At 27.5% G+C, this 20,518-nt stretch overlaps 1 protein-coding gene across 1 annotated transcript in view; it reads right to left on the bottom strand.

Annotated features, from left to right (window-relative positions):
- Nucleotides 1-20,518, bottom strand: part of LOC111690811 — a 74,147-nt gene that overhangs the window by 36,037 nt on the left and 17,592 nt on the right. The window contains exon 2 of the mRNA XM_023453379.2: nt 17,558-17,705. Coding sequence (XP_023309147.1) covers nt 17,558-17,641 — 84 coding nt within the window. The 5' untranslated portion in view covers nt 17,642-17,705. The remainder of the gene's footprint in view (nt 1-17,557; nt 17,706-20,518) is intronic.

Below are 20,518 nucleotides of genomic sequence, written 5' to 3'. Positions count from 1 at the left end.
TAGATACAAATTTTCTGTTTATGTACTAGGTTAGGTTTATGTATAAGGTATTAAGATAGAACATATAAAACAAATTACTTTGTGTCTAAAAACTTCTCTATGTCTTACTATAACACTTACACATACATATAATATTAACTATTATTTAAGTATGGGTGAATGACACTTGTATGTGTATTGTCTATTTAAACCCTCTATAACTCTACCAAAAGCGAATTTATCCATTTTTAACAAGTTTTGGATAGTTTTGTAGTATTTTACAAGAAAGTTCTGTACTTTATTTCTGAAAGTAGTATTATAGTTTTTGTACTATAAAATAAACAATATTTAACTAATTCTGTAACCAAAACCACCCCGTAATGAAATTTTATGACATTCTCAGACACAAATAGATACTAGAATATAAAAGTAAACAATTTCAAACTAAATAAAACAGGAAAAGAACTTCATCTTCATTAACTATTTTACACACCAGTATTTGCAAATATAGTATTTACATTAAGTGCTCTTTTTTATGCCTATCATCAAAAATGATGGGTGTATCTTGATTTTATCATTCTTTCTTCTACACAATGAAATTGACAGTACTCTGCACAGGAGTATAAAGAATAGGCACTCATAAAAGAACTAGGACTGGTCCAAAATTTATTCCAATATATGAAAAAAACACTCCATTTAACATTGTGATGTCCTAAGTGAGGATATCATAATCCATCCATGGAATACATCAGAGTAATCCCAAAACTACTACAATGTTAAATTTTGTATTACATGATCCGCAACATGGTTCAATGTAATGCTAGCTATGGACCATGCTATTTCATATGATCTACGTCTGCATTTCATTGACGTCTGCCTTTCATTGATATAACTTTGATATTCCGTGTGTAACACCAAGAAATATTCATTTGAGACTCCGAAGAATGTACGTCTTTTTGCACATTCTAATGTAATGCTATACTTCCCATACAAAGATACATATTTCCGGAAAGTATGTTTATTGTTTATTACTTCCGTTAGAATGTCGATATCTTTACAAGATTTAAAATATTGAATTCATATAAAGAAAAATATTCAACGATTGGTCCATATTTAGTCGTAAGGTTCGCTACCGAAAGTTACTTAAACACTCATAACTCACTGAAACATCAAGATATCGATACAAATTTTGGCACATGTATTGACTTTATAAACAGAAATGTTACTGTTAACTTTTTTTCGATCGTTCCATAATTTGTTATAGCTCCCATATAAGGTTCCTCAACAAAATTACATAAAATCCCTTAATTCTTAACTAATTAAGATATTTATACAAAATTTGACACAGTCATTACTGTACTGTACATAGTCAGAAATGTTACCGTAAAAGTTTTTTTCCGATCGGTCCACAATTGGTCATAGAGACCTTCTGGCTCGCATGGAACTTATGTGTGTCGAATTTAATTGCTATATATTTTTGAGCCAGTAATGAGCATTAAAGTAATTTTTTGAAGGGGACCTTATATGGTGTCAATTATGGACCGATCCATATAAAATTTAGTAGAGAGATTTTGACTTGCATGAAACTTATGTGTATAGTGATTTTCCGAAGGGAACCTTATATGGAGGGTATGGTCAATTATGGACCAGGCCCAGGCGAAAATTACTAAAATGTAACTGTAAATTTTTTTCCTATGGGCTCACAATTCACAATTTTCAAGATAATTTGATGAAATTTGGCACATAGTTTAAGAATGAACGCTATTAAATCGATATATTATTTCACCTAGCACCCTTATATCGGGCGAGGCCGACCATATAATACACTACACCTGTTACTGTTTAATAAAACTCTGGATATTTAAGTAAAATTTTAATGGGGGCTTTTGAGAGGAGCTAGGGTCAAATGAGGTCCCATAACTATAAATTTCATCAAGGTCATCAATACTAGTATAGAACTAGGTTTTGCAGCTTTTTGTCGAGATGAGAGTATATTAAACATAATTATGATCTTAAAACCCCTATTTGGCGGGTTCAGTTCTATGGGGCATAGGTGAAATAATAGACCGATGTTAACTATTTTCAATAGACTTAATCTACAGTAACATAAAAGATCATGTGCCAAATTTCATTGAAGTATCTCTAACCGATGTTAATCATTTTCAATCGGCTTCGTCTACGGTATAATCATGTTCCAAATTTCATTCAATTATCTTCAAAATTGGATGGACAGACGGACGGACATAGCTAAATCTACTCAGAAAATGATTCTGAGCCGATTGGTATACCTTAAGGTATAGGACCAATATTATTGTGCGTTACAAACATCAGCACAAACCCAATATACCCTCCCCACTAAAGTGGTGTAGGGTATAAAAATACTGATTGGCCTAGGGTATCATATAGTCGGTCATACCCGATTATATATTCATATTTGTTTTGCATTGAACATAACAATGTCATGGCATTTAACTTTATATTGCTGTCAAACATACTAAGACCGTTGTCATTCATTTAATAAGCCACTTAAATTACTTCTAATCAATAAAGATTAATTAGTCCTGTATTTTCAAAATTTCTTTTCACATGTATGTATGTGTTTATAAGCGTTTGTGTGGGTTTTGTGAAATTTATGCCCTTATTTCTACATATGCACGTAATGAATATTCTTTATGTTGGTGTCAAATTTAAGTCCCAACTTGTTAATTTTTAATACACCATATTATATGTTATATTTAGTTTTTATTATATTCGTACATACATACATATTTATGTTATGTTCGAAACATTTATGTATGTACATCCGTTTGTTGGCGTGTGTGTACATGTAAATAAAATAGTTATTCCATCAATTTGTATAAACATATTTTATCGTTTACTTCTTTGTAATTAATGACTTGTCCAAAATTTCATTACATGTTCGGTATATCAAACGTATACTAATTGTAATTCGCCTCAATGTTTAATGTTTTGTATCCTCATATACTTAAATTCAGATCCATTTACTTATTTACAAAATGTTCATTAAGAAACATATTTACAATATTTATGGTAATATTACTGGTGTCGATTTGTGGTATCAATGTAATACAATTTAATTGCCCATAAAGATTGCGTATTTTTAATTTATTATTTTTTCCAAATATTGGGGAGAAATTAGAAATCGTATAAATATATTTAATGATGTTTTTTCGATTTATGAATCTTCTCTTTTGTGCAATTTTTGAAATAAATTTCAACGCTTGAACATATTGCTACTACAAATTGTAGCCTACAATCTCCCAAATAATCCCATTTGCTAAGTATAATAAAACTTTAGGTAATAATTACCATTTGAATTTCGTACATATTTTCATATCATCTTTGCATGAAGAGCTACACTTTGAGTGTATTTTTTTATCAAACTTCAGGTCGCACTTATCAATAAATTTTATATATTTAATTTAAGCTATCGTATGAAACTTCTACAAACAATTTGAACACGCAAAAGATAATTTCCCTAGGAAAAAATTATAGGCAGAAAATAGAAAATGTTGGAATATTTTTAATTAACACTGATTTATTATATTTGAACAGCTGAAATTTTCAATAGCAATCAAAAAGACACAGACTGGACATTAGTTAACTATGAAAGAAAATCTATATTAAAAAGTTCTGTCATTGTCTTATTCAGAGAGTTTATTTTCGTAAAAGGGTTAAATTGTGAGAATTTTATATTCAAAATATAATAATTTAAACGTTATTAATTCAGCATAGAAAAAATTATCGTATAAACTATAGTAATACATTAGGTATCATATGGTTGGTTCTTATCGACTATATTTTCTTGTATAAATTTTTATATATTTTTATTTGAGTCATTACTTTAAAATATTTGAAAAAAAATTTATTTATGATTATTTAATGAGAAATGTTGGCAACAAATTTATGATCCTTTTACTGTGTGGAAGACTTATTTGAAAAGTTGCCAAAAAAATCAAAAGTAATATTTTTTATGAAAATATTGTTTTGATGAGGTGCTGTAAATTTCTTCATCAAAATAATGGAATACACATAAAAAAATTCTGGAAGTGATTCTTAAAAATGTTGTAATTTTTTGTAGATTAAAGGAAAAAATTGTTATATCCACCATCAAAAAAGATGGGAAATATTTGTCATATATCCACAAAAGTATATATATTCTGTGAACTCCTTCAATTCTAAAACGATATAGCCGTGTCTGTCAGTATGTTGCAAGCACGATAGAGTCTGAACTGAACAAAAATATCTTATATTTAAGGCGATTTCGATCATTGTTTTGATTATAATACTGAAATTCGACACAAGCAAGTTTCTTATGTGCACAAATATCTCTAACAAATTTTATGAGAATGAATCCATAGGTCCTTCAGAAATTAATTTAATGCACATTACTGGCTTAAAAATGCGTTGAAATTAGATAAAACAAAATCTCAAATTAATATCAATATAATGCCTATAGGAAAGCATTCCATTTACTGTAACAATTAAATAATAATTAAAAGTAATTGAAAATTGTGAGCTTCCATTCACATTACTTCAATTACGCAATCCAGGCGGATTCTATATACCGGATCTTATATACCCACCATCAAACCGTATGCCGTGAATGAAATGCTCCCCTATAAATATTAGACTGATATTTGAAATAGGTTTCAAATTAAATATGTATATAGCCCTTTTTATTAAAAAAATATGTACCAACCCATTCCGCATTAAGTTCGGTACGACGTTTTTATTATCATTATCAACCGAGCCTCCTACAATTTGGTAGACAGATTTGTGCTTGTAAGAAACTAGCTTATGTCAAATTATATAGACAGAAAAAATTACCGATAGTTTATTTTCAATTAACATGTTTTAATTTTCTTTATTTTTTATTTAAACCAATATTTATTTGTCTTAATTATCTCGTTTTTTGAACCTGTTTGAAACTTAAGTGTAAAATTTTGATTAAATTTTTAATTAATTCAATTAAGTTTTTAATTGATTGAAAAAATTTTTCTGACCTTCTTTTCTATAATACATTGCTAGCAATATTTATAATTCTTAAATAGTCAATAAATTTTTAGGCATATAATATTCAAGTTTCTTGACAATTTATAAAACACTTTATATGTTAAATTGTGACAATAAAGTGATAATTTTTGTAAATGCTGAACTCATTGTTAAAGGTCTAGTATTCCTTTAACGTTGTGTGTAATCAATTAATAATTTGATTGTTTAAACCACCTTCTTAATTGATTTTTAAATAATTCTCTACAAAACAGTTTAATTTATTTGATTAATAAATAAATAAAAAATCAATTTTATATTTATTAAATATTTAATTTATACAATTAATGAATTAATCAATGTTAAATCTTGTCTCAATTATTGACATTAATTGTTCTGATTTATTCGTTATTTGGAAAAAATATATATTTTTATTTTCTTACAAATTTGATAATTGATATCATCATTTTAGTTATAGGTGTAAAACGTGCTTGATACAATTATTTTGATAATTAAAACTCATTTTCAGTTTTTTCTGTGTAGGTGTACTTTTATTTTTTCTGTACCCTAAAGGAGGTAGTGTCACATATCCTCATAGAATTCATAATAAACTTAATTGTGTCCAATTTCAGCGCTACACTCGTATTTTTAATGCAGTAACGGGCGTTAGGATATTTTTTGAAGGAAATCTTTTAGGCATGGGTAGCTAATAATGGACAGATCCTTATAAACATTTTGCTCACACGAAACTTATTTAAGTTTAGTTTCATAACTATACTCTCATTTTTTAAACATTTATGACTGTTAAAGTTTTTTTTCATGGGGGCTAACTGGAAATTTTGACTTAAAAAGTTCAAATTGGTAGGTACGGTTGTATGGGGGCTAGGTGAAATAATGGACCGATTTCAACCATTTTCATATTTTCGTCCCTGTGCCAAAAAACATGCTTGGTCCAAATTTCATCAAATTATCTTGAAAATTGCGGCCTGTACCTTGCGCACAAAGTTTACATGGACAGCCAGCCAGACGGACAGACGGACATGTCTAAATCGACTAAAAAAATTATTATGAATCGATCGGTATTGGACCAAGATTTTTGTATGTTACAAACATCAGCACAAACGTATAATACCCTCCCCACTATAGTGGTGTAGGGTATAATTACCATACACCAACTGGGCTAAAATTGAGCAGAAATCGATTAGATTTGAGTTTAAAATTTGTTTGGATTTAAACAAATTTTGAGATTACAAACGACTGCCCAAACACGTACATACAAATTATGGTGAAGAGTGTAAAAATGTACACGAGAAATTACTGTACTTTATATGAATACTGCTGCCCTGTAGTTTGCGGTAGTTTCGAAAGGCTCGATTTTCATATTTAAATTTAAAATAAAAATTTTATCTAAAAATAAATTGGCTCTTAGTTGACAATTTAAATCTGCTGGGTATGATTCAATAGTTACATATATATTTACGTATATAAGTATTATTATTATATTAAACATCAAACTAATAAAATCAAAACAAAGTATCATATTTTCCGCAAATCATTTTACAAAATTTTAAATCACATTTAATGTTATTATATAAATAAGTACTTGAATTAAGATTTTTTGCTTTCCAAAAACAGAAATGAAGACAATGGGAAATATGCTATAAAATATCATTTTATTACAAATACACATGTTTATGAGGATGAACAGTGGTTAAGAATGTTGTTAAAATGACAGTTGTAGACTATAGGACCTATTGTATCTCTTGTTCAAATAAGATATTTTTGGTATTCAATGGCATATAATAATGGACAAGATTTATAAATGATAGACTTCAGGTTGCTTCACTGTGCCTTATTTTATTGTTAAATTTTATTTTCGAACTCACTGTTAAAGTACAAAAAATGGAGTGCTACTCACTTACTTTACAAACCAAAGCAAATTGTATCATTTTCCCTACTTTATGGCACACGCAGATGGAATGACACAATTATCCTTAAACATTAGACAAGAGCATTCTTGAGATACAAAATGAAATGAAGAAAAGAACAAAAGCAAGAAAATACAAAGAATAATCAAAATAAAAAAAAATGTTGTATCATCATGACCCATAAAATTTTTGCAAGTGTCATATTTTTTGCATGAGTTTTTCTTTTAATTTTCTTTTTGTTATTTCCTTTTATTATAACACGAGTATTGTCGAAAAATAAAAAAACACTTTTCATATGTTGAAATTAAAGTTGCTGAAATTTTGCAATTAAATTATCTTAAAATAGACAAACAAAAGACACACATTCGTATATACTTAGAGGCGAATTAGCAACAATAAAGTTCGCAATACTAATTCTAACAGATGAAAAATATATTTAATACTTAAGAATAAAAACATAACATAAAAAATGAGAGAAAAAAATTAACAATATTTTTCCCCTGAAACAAGGAAAATGCTGAACGGGGAAAAACAAATAGAACAATAGTAGTACATTCATCCATACAAACTTTTTTATAAATTAAATATTTTTACGACAGCAGTTCTCACAGTTGATGAAAACATTTTAAAGAAGCTTTACCTAAGTATAGACAGTAGATGTATAAAAATACTAAAATACGGTATTTTTAATAGGATTCGACAAATCTTATTAGTGTTTTAGATTCCAATTAATAATTTTAATTTTTAATAATTTTTGACATTACAAACGTCAGCACAAATTTCTTCCATTTTTTGTTTAAAGACCTTTAAAAACGTCTTTCGCACTTTTTTGTAAGTCTGAGTAGAAATGCCGCTTTAACAATGGATATTAATGATTCACTGAATGTTTGTGTGTATGTGTAAATATCTCTGTACGTATATAACGATTATTTACTGACAATGCTTTTGCAGTATGTACTGTTTCCCTTGTTATCAACATCCTTATCCGTTGGCATTTTATATTAAAGTGTTTTTAAGTTCATTATCTCTGAGTGTGTGAGTTTGTTTTGTATATAAGAGTGTTAAATTGTGTAAATGTGTGTAAAAGTGTTCAAGTATTAAGAAAGTGTAAATTTAAATTAAATGGTTTTCAAGTTAATTTTAGAAACTTTCTGACACATATTTTAAATTTAAATAATGTATTTTTTTAAAGAAATATGTTAAAATTTGTTATGCATTTGTAATGTCGCTATGAGCAGGTAATTTTTGAAGAAGGTTCTATAGGAACTTTAATAATAATAGGAACTTGATGAAATTCTTAGGTGGAACTATCGGCTCAACACATATATACGATTCTATGCCGAATCTTATATACCCATCATCAAGCACAGCAAAACATGTTCTACTTCGGAAGCAGAATTGTAAGTCATAAGTAATAGCTACTGCTTGAACATGTAATAAACAATAGAATGATTTTTATATGTGATTCCTATTAAAGGATGCCAAAATATGATTTTTCTAAATAAATAGTATTTTTAACACTGAACATTGATTTAAACTTAGAAAGATTAGAAACAATTTTCAACACAACAAACAATAATTGTTGAATATGTATGAGGTAATTCCAAAATAAACCGACCAAAAAAAGCTGGTTTAAGTTATTAATTGCGATTCATCACTACACCTTCTAATTTAATTTAAAAATTTACATTACAATAGATCGTATTATGTGTCAGTAACTCAGGCGCGAAAATTATAATTACATAGTGATATTCTGTTATTACTATTGGTTGTACATAAAGATATTACAATTACATTTGTATATCTTAAATGAACGAAAAATTACTATAACTCCAAAACTGCTGACAATAGAAAAAATTTGTTTGAAATCAAACTGCCGTAAATTTGATTCTCCACACGCAGAGAAAAAACATGGTTGTGGTAACCATGTTCTAAGAACAACATATTATGGTTAAAATTATGATTGTAGTCTAAAGATATTATGGTTATTGTAACAATTTTAAAATATCATGTTATGATTAAATCAGCTAAAATATTTTATCATAATATTTTTTATTTACCATAATATTGTTCGTTATGACTATGATTTTAATTATGATCATACATAAATTTGTTATGTTCTAAGGCTCTTATTAGCATCCAAGTGATTTTCCTTATTGACTTAAGTTCAACTATAGACAAATCATCCTACAGGTATTATTAAAATAGTTATGCGTTTTAAAGTGATTTTCTTAAGGCGAACAGGAGGTAAAGTCAATTATGGTCCGATGTTCACCATACAGTATAGTATAATTTTTGCATATAGGGTAATTCCAAAATAAATCGACCAAAAAATGCTGTTTTCAGTTTTTGTCCCTTTCGATTTTTTTTTCAAATAGCATTGCAAATAAGTTTGTCTTTTTGTCATAAAAAAATTAAGAAAAACAAAATATCATTTTTCAATATATTCAAGAATGAAGGACATTTTCAACTATATAGTCCTTGTCCCAGGACTTCATGAAATTTTAATGAAATCTTAAAAACGTGTAATCGAAAACCTGCCGAACGAAATATCATTTGTTAAAAACGGTTAACTTTTTTAAAAAATTCCTGAGATGCCCTAGTTTAGAGATCCACAAAATATGAACCGAATGAGTTAAGGATCTAATTTATAAGCCATAGAAACCGAATTAGATTTTAAAATTAAAGGGGACAAAAATATGAACCGAATGAGTAAAGGATTTATACGCCATAGAAACCGCAATTAAGAGTAGATTGTATGTTTCGATTTATAACTAAATCGAAAGGGATGACAATTTGAAGTTGTCGAAATGTTTGTGGAATTACTAAATTGTACAAATTTTTATCATGGTTAGGACTGGGTGAAAGTATGTATAGATATTGCTAGTTTTCAATACCAAAAAAAAAAAAAAATCAATGTTCATAAAAAAATTTTAACTGATCCATATCGTGATTTCAACAAAAACATAGAAGAACGGACATGGCTAGATCGACTTTAATGTTAGTAAGGACCCACATTCTTTACACTTTTGTGGAAACAAAAAAATTCATGGACAATTTTAATTTCATTTTCAGTTTATACCCACCATCAAAAAAAGGGGGTGGGTATATTGGTTTTGTCATTCAAATTTTAACACATCGAAATATTCTTCTAAGACCCATAAAAGTATATATAATCTGGGTCCTGATTTTTTAATATTCCCAATTTTTAACATATTAACTGATGTAGGATATCATATAGTCGGCTATGCCCGACTATACATTTATACTAGTGTTTTAAATGAAAATATTTTATTTTTTTGTAAAGTTAGCTTTTCAAAAATTATAAATGTATACATTTTCTTACAAATGTTTAAGATATGTTGAAAATAGCAAAAAAAAAATATTTTCGATATTTGATATATACAATTGCATGTAATTTAACAAATTTTAATTTCACCTAAAACCACAAATAAATTTCATCAAGCCTACGGTTGGGATAATCGAATTAAAGTTAACCCAGTACAAATGTGATTACACAAAACTAAAGACTAATATAAATACTTTAATATGTTTCTTTAAAATAAGTCTTATTTATTATTTAAACCACAAACTCAAGTGTTCTCTTAAGTGCTAATACCGTAAAAGCAAATTAGAATAATAAGGATAATAAAAATAACATTTCAAAGTAAAAATTTCGATTCTATTTTATGATTAAAACCATGAATAATTTGTATAAATATTAAAACATCAAATAAAAAGAACCCTTTTATTTCGACTAAAGCCCATATGAATAAAAAAAGTAATGTTATAATAATAAAAAGTCTATATGTATCATTTTATACATTCAAAATAAAATAAAACTTGAAAAACAAAATACTACTACTGTTATACATAAATACTTATGTGTGTTTGTGTTTGTATATTGTGCTAAAAAATATTCAAATAACTTCAATAAATAAAGAATTTCTTATATTTTTCAACATTCTCATGCCATTGCTGAGCTTCTTTGCTTTTAATGCAGTGTTGTCAAAAGTTCATGCCTTTAAGCAGGTTCCTAGTGAAGCCATTTAAAACAAGAACGAGATAAAAAATTATATATAACTTATTACTAACATAAAACATTACTTTTGCTGCCATAGAGCAAAGTAACTGTAACACTGTCAGCACAAACAGCTTCAAGATAATCATTAGAGGTGGTGATTTTACGAGAGAAAATGGAATAAAAAATAAAACATGAATGAATGAAAAAAAGAAATAGTAATAAATTTAAAGTGCAAAGAAAAAAATTCAGTAAAAATTTTCTTTAATAAAAACATAAAAATAAAAAATTTATTTGCGTATTTTATGTAAATTTAATTAAGGTCTGGAATTTAATTAGCCATTATGGAGAATTGATAATATAATAAAAGTGTTAAAGATAAGATAAGAGACAGTGGGGCAATCAGAGTAAAATATGAAAAATATAATAAAAACAAAAATGAAAGAAATAATGAAAAGAAAACTAAATGTGCTGATTTTCAATTTCTTAAGAATTTTGTTTTATTTGAAGTTTAAAAGTTGCTGAATTTGGCAAATAAAAAAACCATTCAGCAAATGCACAAATCTAACAAACAGCTATAAATACAAAACTTTTTTTTTGTATATGAATGAGTACTTATTATAAAATATTAAAGAAGAAGTTTTGGCATAAATTAAATTCACAAAAAAAGTATTGATGTCTTTTCTATTGTATGTTAAAAAAAAATTATAAAACGAGCATTAAATGAATTTCGTAAAAGAAAAGTTTTTCAATGGAGTTAAGTACGTGTGTGTGTGTGAGAGTTCGAAAATTGCGAGAAATTCATAATTTATGCACACAAGCAAAAAATTGCTATTTGAATAAAAATAATAAAAAGATTTTCCTTTTTTACTTCCTCTAACCAACAAAAAGCAACCAGCCTTTAACAAAAAAAGGGACATATAATGTATTTAAGATATTTTTACAAAAAATCAACAACAACAAAATTCATTAATTTTTTAAAAGAGCTTTGGAGAAGAAAATGTCAGATTTAATTTTCAAAAGCCTTTTCAAATTTCTAACATTCAATGATGCATAAGATTGACATATTTATTTATGTGAAAGCAATGGCTTTGAAACAATTTTGCCAAATTTATAATCTTTAAAGTTTGTTAAATGAAATATTAAAAATTATTTCAGCAAAAACATTATTAACAAAAGAAAAATGAAAAAGAAAAAAAAATAATTTTATCATAGACAGCATACATCATGGTCATAAAGATAAAAATAACATGTGTACATATCCTAAATTCATTACTTTCTCTGCAATATTTAAATTTTAATAGATTTTTATTTTTCTTAAAATTATGTTAAAGAAAATTTCATATATTTTCTTATAATTATAAATTTCTTAATCAAACAGGAAGTCTGAAATTTTTTCCAGACTTTATAATATATTCTAAAGCAATAAATAATGTTTTTTTTTTTTTGTTTTCAGCCGGATATTAAATTTATTTAGTTGTTTGCTTAGGTCTAGTAATACACAATAGGATAACGCTAATCTATGTAGTATGAGTTTAAAAGAATAAAATTGCTTTAGGGTTTTAGAAATAAAAAATCAATGAAGCGTTAAAATGTTTTTGTAACAAATTGAAATGGACTTTAGGTTTTTACACTTTCTAAATTTTTTGTACCCTAAAGCATTAAGCAGAATATTAGACGTTTGTAATGACGGTTGTCACCAATCGAATTGAAGTCATGTTAAATCATTATTAAATAATGTCTTTCGGTCTGACTGTCCTGTTCATGTAGGTCGTAGTGATAATAAGTAGTAAAATAATTCGCTAAAATCTTACACTAACTCTTCCAAATAGACCATGAAATTCAGCTCCCAAACTAGTTAGGGTTCCATGTAATCGTATATGCTTGATTATAATTCGAAAATGCTTTCTTATGCTTAAGTCTATTAAGTTTGGCATCATAAATTATCAAAAATATTCTTGTAAATAACAGTGGCATCATTTACACTTGCCTCTTATATTTAAAAATACATACACTACACATAGAACAGCATATTTTTCACGCCCATTCTTGTAGAGAACATGAAATTAGTTACAATGTTACAAAATTGTGTTGGTGTTTTGATTCTAAAAGAAGGTGGTTCTAGACGAAAGAGAAAAATATATCAACAGCAAGTAAATTGAATGTATAATTAGAAATTCAAATATATTAGAAGTCTAAAAATCTTTACTGATACAATTATACAGTTCAACACGAAAAAATAAAACCATATATGTACACCACTACATTATAAAAGACAGAAAAGAAAAATCATCACAGTCTCGTAATTTTGCCTTAAGTCTTGTTTTTTGTATAGGCCTCCTCATTGTCTAAATTAGGCGTATACTTAATATTTATAACAACAATAAATAATTTACAAGTATACGTACAGGTGTCCAATGATGAGCAGGTTCACAATGATAAGCATCCAACTTTAAAAGTTGGATGCAGGAAGATAACCTTAAAAAAGTATATGACTTTCGACAAAACCGACGGACCCTGTTCTTCGTCTCTTTGAAAAAATACTTCATGTCATAAAGAACAAACATTGCGAACAAATAAAATCCAAAATACTTCATTTTCAAGATCAAAATCGCACTTTCAAGTGCTTTTTTGAAATAGACGTATACTTAATATTTTATATATAAATGATTAACACGTATACGTACTGGTGTCTTTAATAAAAACAGTACAATTTCACAATGTAAAACATTCCTTTTGAAATGAAAAAAAAAGTTTTACAATTTTTGTTCTTTTCAACTAGAGCTACATCTGTGCTTAAGAGAGATATCGGCTTAAAATGTTGTATTTCTATTGATCCACTTTATAGTTCGATGAGAACACCACAATCTTTTTAACGGTACCCATGAGCAAAAGTCACAATGTAGATTAGAATTTTTTTTTAATTTTTATAATTCCTGAATAAGTAAAATTGTATATAATAAATATTTTATTTAATAATAAAAATAATAATTTAATACAACATTTCCATACTCACTTTACAAAATTAAACAGCAATTTCACTTAGAAATATTTCTATATATGTATATAAAAAAATAGTTTTTCATAATGATAAGTGTGCATTTATATTTATTAACACAGGATATGACATTCATATCCTTGGAAAAGCAACTAAGCATATCGAATTACATAAATATTTTAGAATAAATAAATATAATGGAGCTAATGGAAATGTTCATGTAAATACATACAACCATATATACATACATATGTATATGTAAATACTATCACAAAAGAGTCAAGGGTCAACTAGCGCTATTCAATATCGATCGATATGTCCATTAAGTTTAAAAGGAATTTACGGACGAAGCGAACTTCATAATACCCAACAAGTAGGAAAATATAATTGTTAAAATTATTTTTTATATATAGACTGCCTTATTCGTAAACATTTATCGAAGATTTATAGAACAATTTTTGCTTGAAAATTTCGTTTATAAACCTTTGATAAAAGTTTATGAATACCACCGATAAACTTTAGATTACTGCTAGTATAACAAATAAATTGAATTACTTTAGTTTCCAAGATATTTAAATGTATAATTATCAAATATAACTTTTTAATATTGAAAAGATTTTTGTGTGCATATTTAATTCTTAAAATAGTTAGAACTTATACAAATGCTTTAGCTAAAATATGCTCCCTTGTTCTCTCAGACAGACACAATTGGTTGAATTGCAAAATTATTTAGTGTTAGATATAATAGAAGTATGTATAATTTTTTCATATATTCTTGCAAGTGAGCCATATGTTATGGATTTCATTGTACCCTATAGGGGATATAGTTTATTTCACTTCCCATTGAAATGATCCGCCAAAATTGAACATTGCTCCAAGTAAAGTAATTTCCATATTAGTCACATACATATAAGAATCTTATACGCCCATCCCTATCTTAGTAAATCCCTTCAAACATCAACATAAACAAAACTTCAACAAAACATAAACAAGTACGAATGTATAGTCGGACATTGCCGACTATATGATGCCCTACACCAGTCAGTATGTTAAAAAAGTGGATAATTTTCCAAAAAAAATTTAATTTTTTCTTAAACCGCATTGTGGAATATTTTTACGCATTATTGACAAAAAAAAGATTTTCTACAAGAGGGCTCATAGGGAAATAAGGGTAAATATGGGCCTATCCTTATAAATTTTCGTAGAGGAATTTACGTCTACCTAATTATTTATGTAGATTACAATCGTTTTATTAGAAATTATAAGTGAATTTTAACCTTCAAGACATTTTCTGAAGGGGAGTTTGTTCTATAAAACTAAGTTTTGAAGGTTTTTGTTAACATACTAGATCATTTAACGTAATTATAAGCCTAAGAGACCGATTCGTGGGTACGGTTGTATGGGGGCTAGGCGAAATAATGAACCGATTTCAACCCATAGCGAACAAATGGCGATTTTTCAATAGCGTTCGTCCTTGAACCAAGAAAAGAGTATGTGCCAAATTTTATCAAATTATCTTGAAAAATGCGACCTGTAGCGTGCGCACAAAGTTTACATGGACACACAGACAGACAGACAGACAGACAGACAGACGGACGGACATAGCTAAATCGACTCAGAAAGTGATTCTGAAAAAATTGGTTTCGTTAACCATGTTCTAAGAGCAACATATTATGGTTAAATTTATTATTGGAGTCTAAACATATTATGATTAGTGTAACTAATTTAAAATATACTATTATGGTTTAATGCAGTTCTAACATTTATTCAAAATTTTCCCTTGTTATTATCGTCATTCAATTTAAAAATCAAAATAATTTTTTCTGAATCAGTAAAATTACAATTTCTAAAAAAAAGTATGTATAAATGTTTTGTAGATAACATATCATTATTCAGATGCTGCAACAATAATTATGATTTAAGAGCAATAAATTATGGTTAAATTTTTTATTGTAGTCTAAACATATTATGGTTATTGAAACTATTTTGAAATATGACATCATAATATATTCCTATTTATAATAACATTGTTATACATGTTCACATTATGATGGAAAATCCATGTGCTTATGTATATGGATTTTCGATGAAATTATGATCCTAAATAATAGTGTTCTATAACACCGTCGGACACTCAAAATTAGACACGAACCGGATGATATATGTCTGAAACTAGAAATGGAAGGGTAAAAATCTGCGTTTTTAGTTTTTCAAAATTAGTCACGAACCGGATGATATATATATTTGAAACTACAAATTTAAGGGAAAAAATCTGCGTTTTTAGTTTTTCATTTCGTGATTCTGTGTCCTTTCAAAAGGACTACAAAGTTTTAAAAAGTAATTTTTTGCAAAAATATTTTAAAATACTTCTACTGATCAAACAGTGCCAAATTTGATGTCAAACTAACAAAAAGAGTTGTAAAGTATTTTGTGTCATGATGAAACGATGTATAAAACAACATTTTTCTGAAAAAAATAATACTGAAAATTTTAATAGATTTTTAAGGATAAAAATTTTAAAAGACATTTTTGACATATTTTCATCTTAACAGTATAAAGTTAAAATAATACAAAATATTTCCCAACTGTTCTTATTGGCATTTAATTTGGTTAATTTGACTCGTTTGATTAGTAAAATTATTTTAAAATATTTTTTTTTTAAATGTACTCTTTTAAACCTTTGAAGTCCTTTCGTGATCATGTGTCCTTTCATGATCACTAAATGAAAAACTAAAAACGTAGATTTTTTTCCTTAAATTTATAGCATCAGACCATATATCATCCGGTTATTGTCTAACGATTTTTTCTTTTTGTCGGACGATGTAACAACTTTCTTAAAAATATGTATCGAAATCAATATAAATTTTAATTATTTATGTTTTCATGAATTATGTTCAGTATATTTTTACAATGAAAATGTTACAGTTAAAGTAACCATTTTAATTCATGTTTTTTTTCTGTGCATATTTCAACGATTGCTCTATATGCTTGTAGGGAACAGAAAAGTTGAGCTTGATTTACTATTCCTTTCCACATGTTTACTCTGTACCTTTAATAGTTTTTACACAATATAAATCAAATTTATGTTTATAAATTATTAAAATATTTGATACATTTCCTTCGAGAATTGTTGGTAATTTGCATACAAATAAACATATTTTTATTTTATAAGGTTTTAATAAATTGGATTTTGTATAGAAATATTTGTTACAGTTATGCTTATATGAAGGAATCCAATAGAGTGTTGAAAAAAAAGTTAGAAATGATTGTCTCTACAACAGTGATTCCAATATTAGTACAAGGTCTAAGTTCAGAGATGCTCACAATAACATACGTAAGCTGTGTTGTTGTGAGTACGATAGAGGACTAAAGATCACGATGCTGATGTTCGTATTCCTTATTTGTATGAACTTATTTAAATACTTGATAAATTCTTGCCAATAAAAAGCTGGAGAAAATTAGACTTTATAACTAATTACTTTTCAACGTTAGTTTTTGCTGGGTATTTTTAATTTTTCTGGAGTTTAATAAATCTTTAGAGAAATCAAATAATCGAAAAATTACTTAGCCAATATTCTGTACTTTTTTTTAAAAAAAGATGATCATTTCTTTACTTACCGTATTTAAATTTGTTATTTTATCCAATTCTACAGCCGTACTGCCACGATGATGCAGATGTGGTAAATGATGTGTCGTCAACATTTTAATTTTTTTTGCTTAAGTCTTTAATCTTTATTTAAAAGTTACACAAAGTCACCAATATTAACTGAAAATAGAAAATAGAACAAACTTTTATATACATAAATATATAAATATATAAGTCTGTCTGTTGATGATTTATAAAACATAAACCAAAAACAAAATTATTATATGTAAAACAAAATAAATTTTAAACAAGTCAGATTTCTATATTCGGCTGTGCCGAATCTTATATACCATTCACCAAGTATGTTTTAAAAAACAGTTTTTATTTATTTTGTATCTCTGCACACATGTCAATCAAATATAAGCTGTATTACCAACATATTACTGCTTTATCTCCTTGTTGTTGTTTTTATGCTTTTATTTTTAATTTGTTGAGGAAATTTTCAGAGGTAGTCTCAGATTTTTACCTATATCTCTGTTATTTATGGACCGATTTTGCTGATTTTCAATAGGAAACTTCTCGAAAGCATGTCTGACAGAATTATTGAAGATTTGGATCTCGAAAATATCTGAAGTCTTCAGAAAATTGATTTCAACAGACAGACGGACAAAGCTTAATCGACTCCGCTATCTATAAGGATCCAGAATTATATATATTTTATAGGGTCGGAAAATTATATTATAGAAATTACAAACGAAATGACAAACTTATATATACCCTTCTCACGAAGGTGGAGGGTATATAATTTTGAACATGACCACGGATTTGAAAAAAAACTGTATACAAAATAGAGTAAAAATTTGCTTTCATATTTTCATTTTATTGAGTTGTTGAAAAATACGCAGATTTTAAAAGAACATTTTGAACTGATCAATTGTTATTCACTTTATCTAACCAAGAATAAGAAACCTCATATTTTGTTAAACGTTATCCAAACTACTTCAATGTATTAACAATGTCACAACTTTTTTTCAAAAAAAGTACAAACATAAACAATGTGTGTTGCAACTTGTGGTATTATATGAAATGTTAGTCTACTGTATATGGATAAGTATCACACTCAAGTTATAGTGTGTTTAAAGGTTGTTTGCTTATACACTTTCCAAGAATTTCGTTTTAGCACTGACATTTAACTGACTATGGCGTGCTGTTCGTAATGTTCTAACATCAATTTAAAGCGTTTGCAACATAAACATTTTTCAAGATGTACAAACACTCTTTTACATGCATATGCCTGCAGTTTTATAATGGATACCTTTTAGGTAAACTGTTCCCCAAATATATGACTATTATATTGTGAAGTCAATTGTCCATTTCTAATGAAAATGAATTGTGGTTGTAATATGTATTACGTTAACTAGCCGCTTGAGATGTGCTATCTAAGGTGTTAATCCTGTCACCAGAACCTGCAGGTTTTACCTTGAAGTATGAATGAATGTTTATATATGTGTGTTCTTGCTGTTTTCATTGTATGCGTATGACTGATTTTTTCTAATGGATCTCAACAGTAATTTCAGCTCAACAAGTGCAACACGTTTGCAACTGACACTTGTAATAATTTCATTTTGACATGTATAGCACACAAAAAAACTGACAAGTTAAGATAAAACTCTATCAAACACAAACATGCAGTGATGTTGATAGTGGTTTGCCATTAAAATAAAAATAAGTTGTTTCAAATGTAATAACATTAAGGATAAAATAGTATGTTTTAAGATAATTATACCCTATGCCACTATGGTGGGGAGGGTATAATACGTTTATGCTAATGTTTGTAACACCCAAAACTATTGTTTCTACACTCACCTTAAATTATACCAATCGGCTCAGAACAAATTTTCTGAGTCGATTTGCTCTGTCCGCCTGTCAGTCAGTCTGTGTGTCCATGCAAAGCTTGTGCGCATGCTACAAGGATGTTATTTCTCGGTCCATTATTTTTCCTACTCCCAATACAAACGTACTCACCGAATAGGGTTAATAGAACATGTTACACCTTCTATTATGTCAACATAAATTAGGAAAACTTAGTTTTATAGAAGTGTAAATAAACGGACCTCATACAAACTCTTCTTCAGAACATAAGTTGAAGGTCAAAATTAACTTATAAACACTAATAACACGATTGAATTCTACATAAATAACTTTGAAGTAGACTTAAGTCTTATTTAAAAGGATAGAATCATATTTACGCTTAACCCCATATGAGTATAAGATCTCTTTTTTGTCCACAATAAGTAAAACTATTCCGAAATTAAAGTAAAAAACTATTTAAATTGATAAATAATCCAGATTTTTTACATACTGACTGGTGTAGGGTATCATATGGTCAGCCTTGCTCGACATTTATACGTGTTTTATTGCTTTTGAATCAGTTACAGAATTATATCATAATGCGAACCTTCTACAAATACACAATACTAAATTTTAGAAATAAATGGTGTCGTGGTCCTCAAGATGGTGAGTATAATAAATTGTTTATTTTGAAAAATTTATAAGTTTTCTATGGAAATTATATGAATTTCTTAACTAAACAAGTGAAAGTGTTACACACGGCTGTGCCGAATCTCATATACCCACCATCAAACCATATGCCGTAAAAGGAATGCTCACCTATAAACATAAGCATAATATTTGAAATATGACTTAAGTCAATTATCGACCAAGCTCTTTTTGAACTAACAAAATATTAATTTTTAAAAACAATAAATTTTTGTTCAATTTTTAAACCGTGAGCGTATGAGTAATTTTCTGAAGTTGACCTTTATATGCGTCAATTATGAACCGATACTCATAAAATTTTGTACATTAATATCGTTTTATATAGAACTTGTTTATGTCAAATTTCATCGTAATACTCGTATTTGAAATAAGGAAAACTCGTATTTTAATAACCAAAACTTATTTCTGAAGGGAACCTTTGATAGGGGATAGGG

This window comes from Lucilia cuprina, chromosome 2, assembly GCF_022045245.1.
Source record: "Lucilia cuprina isolate Lc7/37 chromosome 2, ASM2204524v1, whole genome shotgun sequence".
NCBI lineage: Eukaryota > Metazoa > Arthropoda > Insecta > Diptera > Calliphoridae > Lucilia > Lucilia cuprina.
This window is presented reverse-complemented; position numbering and strand designations above follow the sequence as displayed.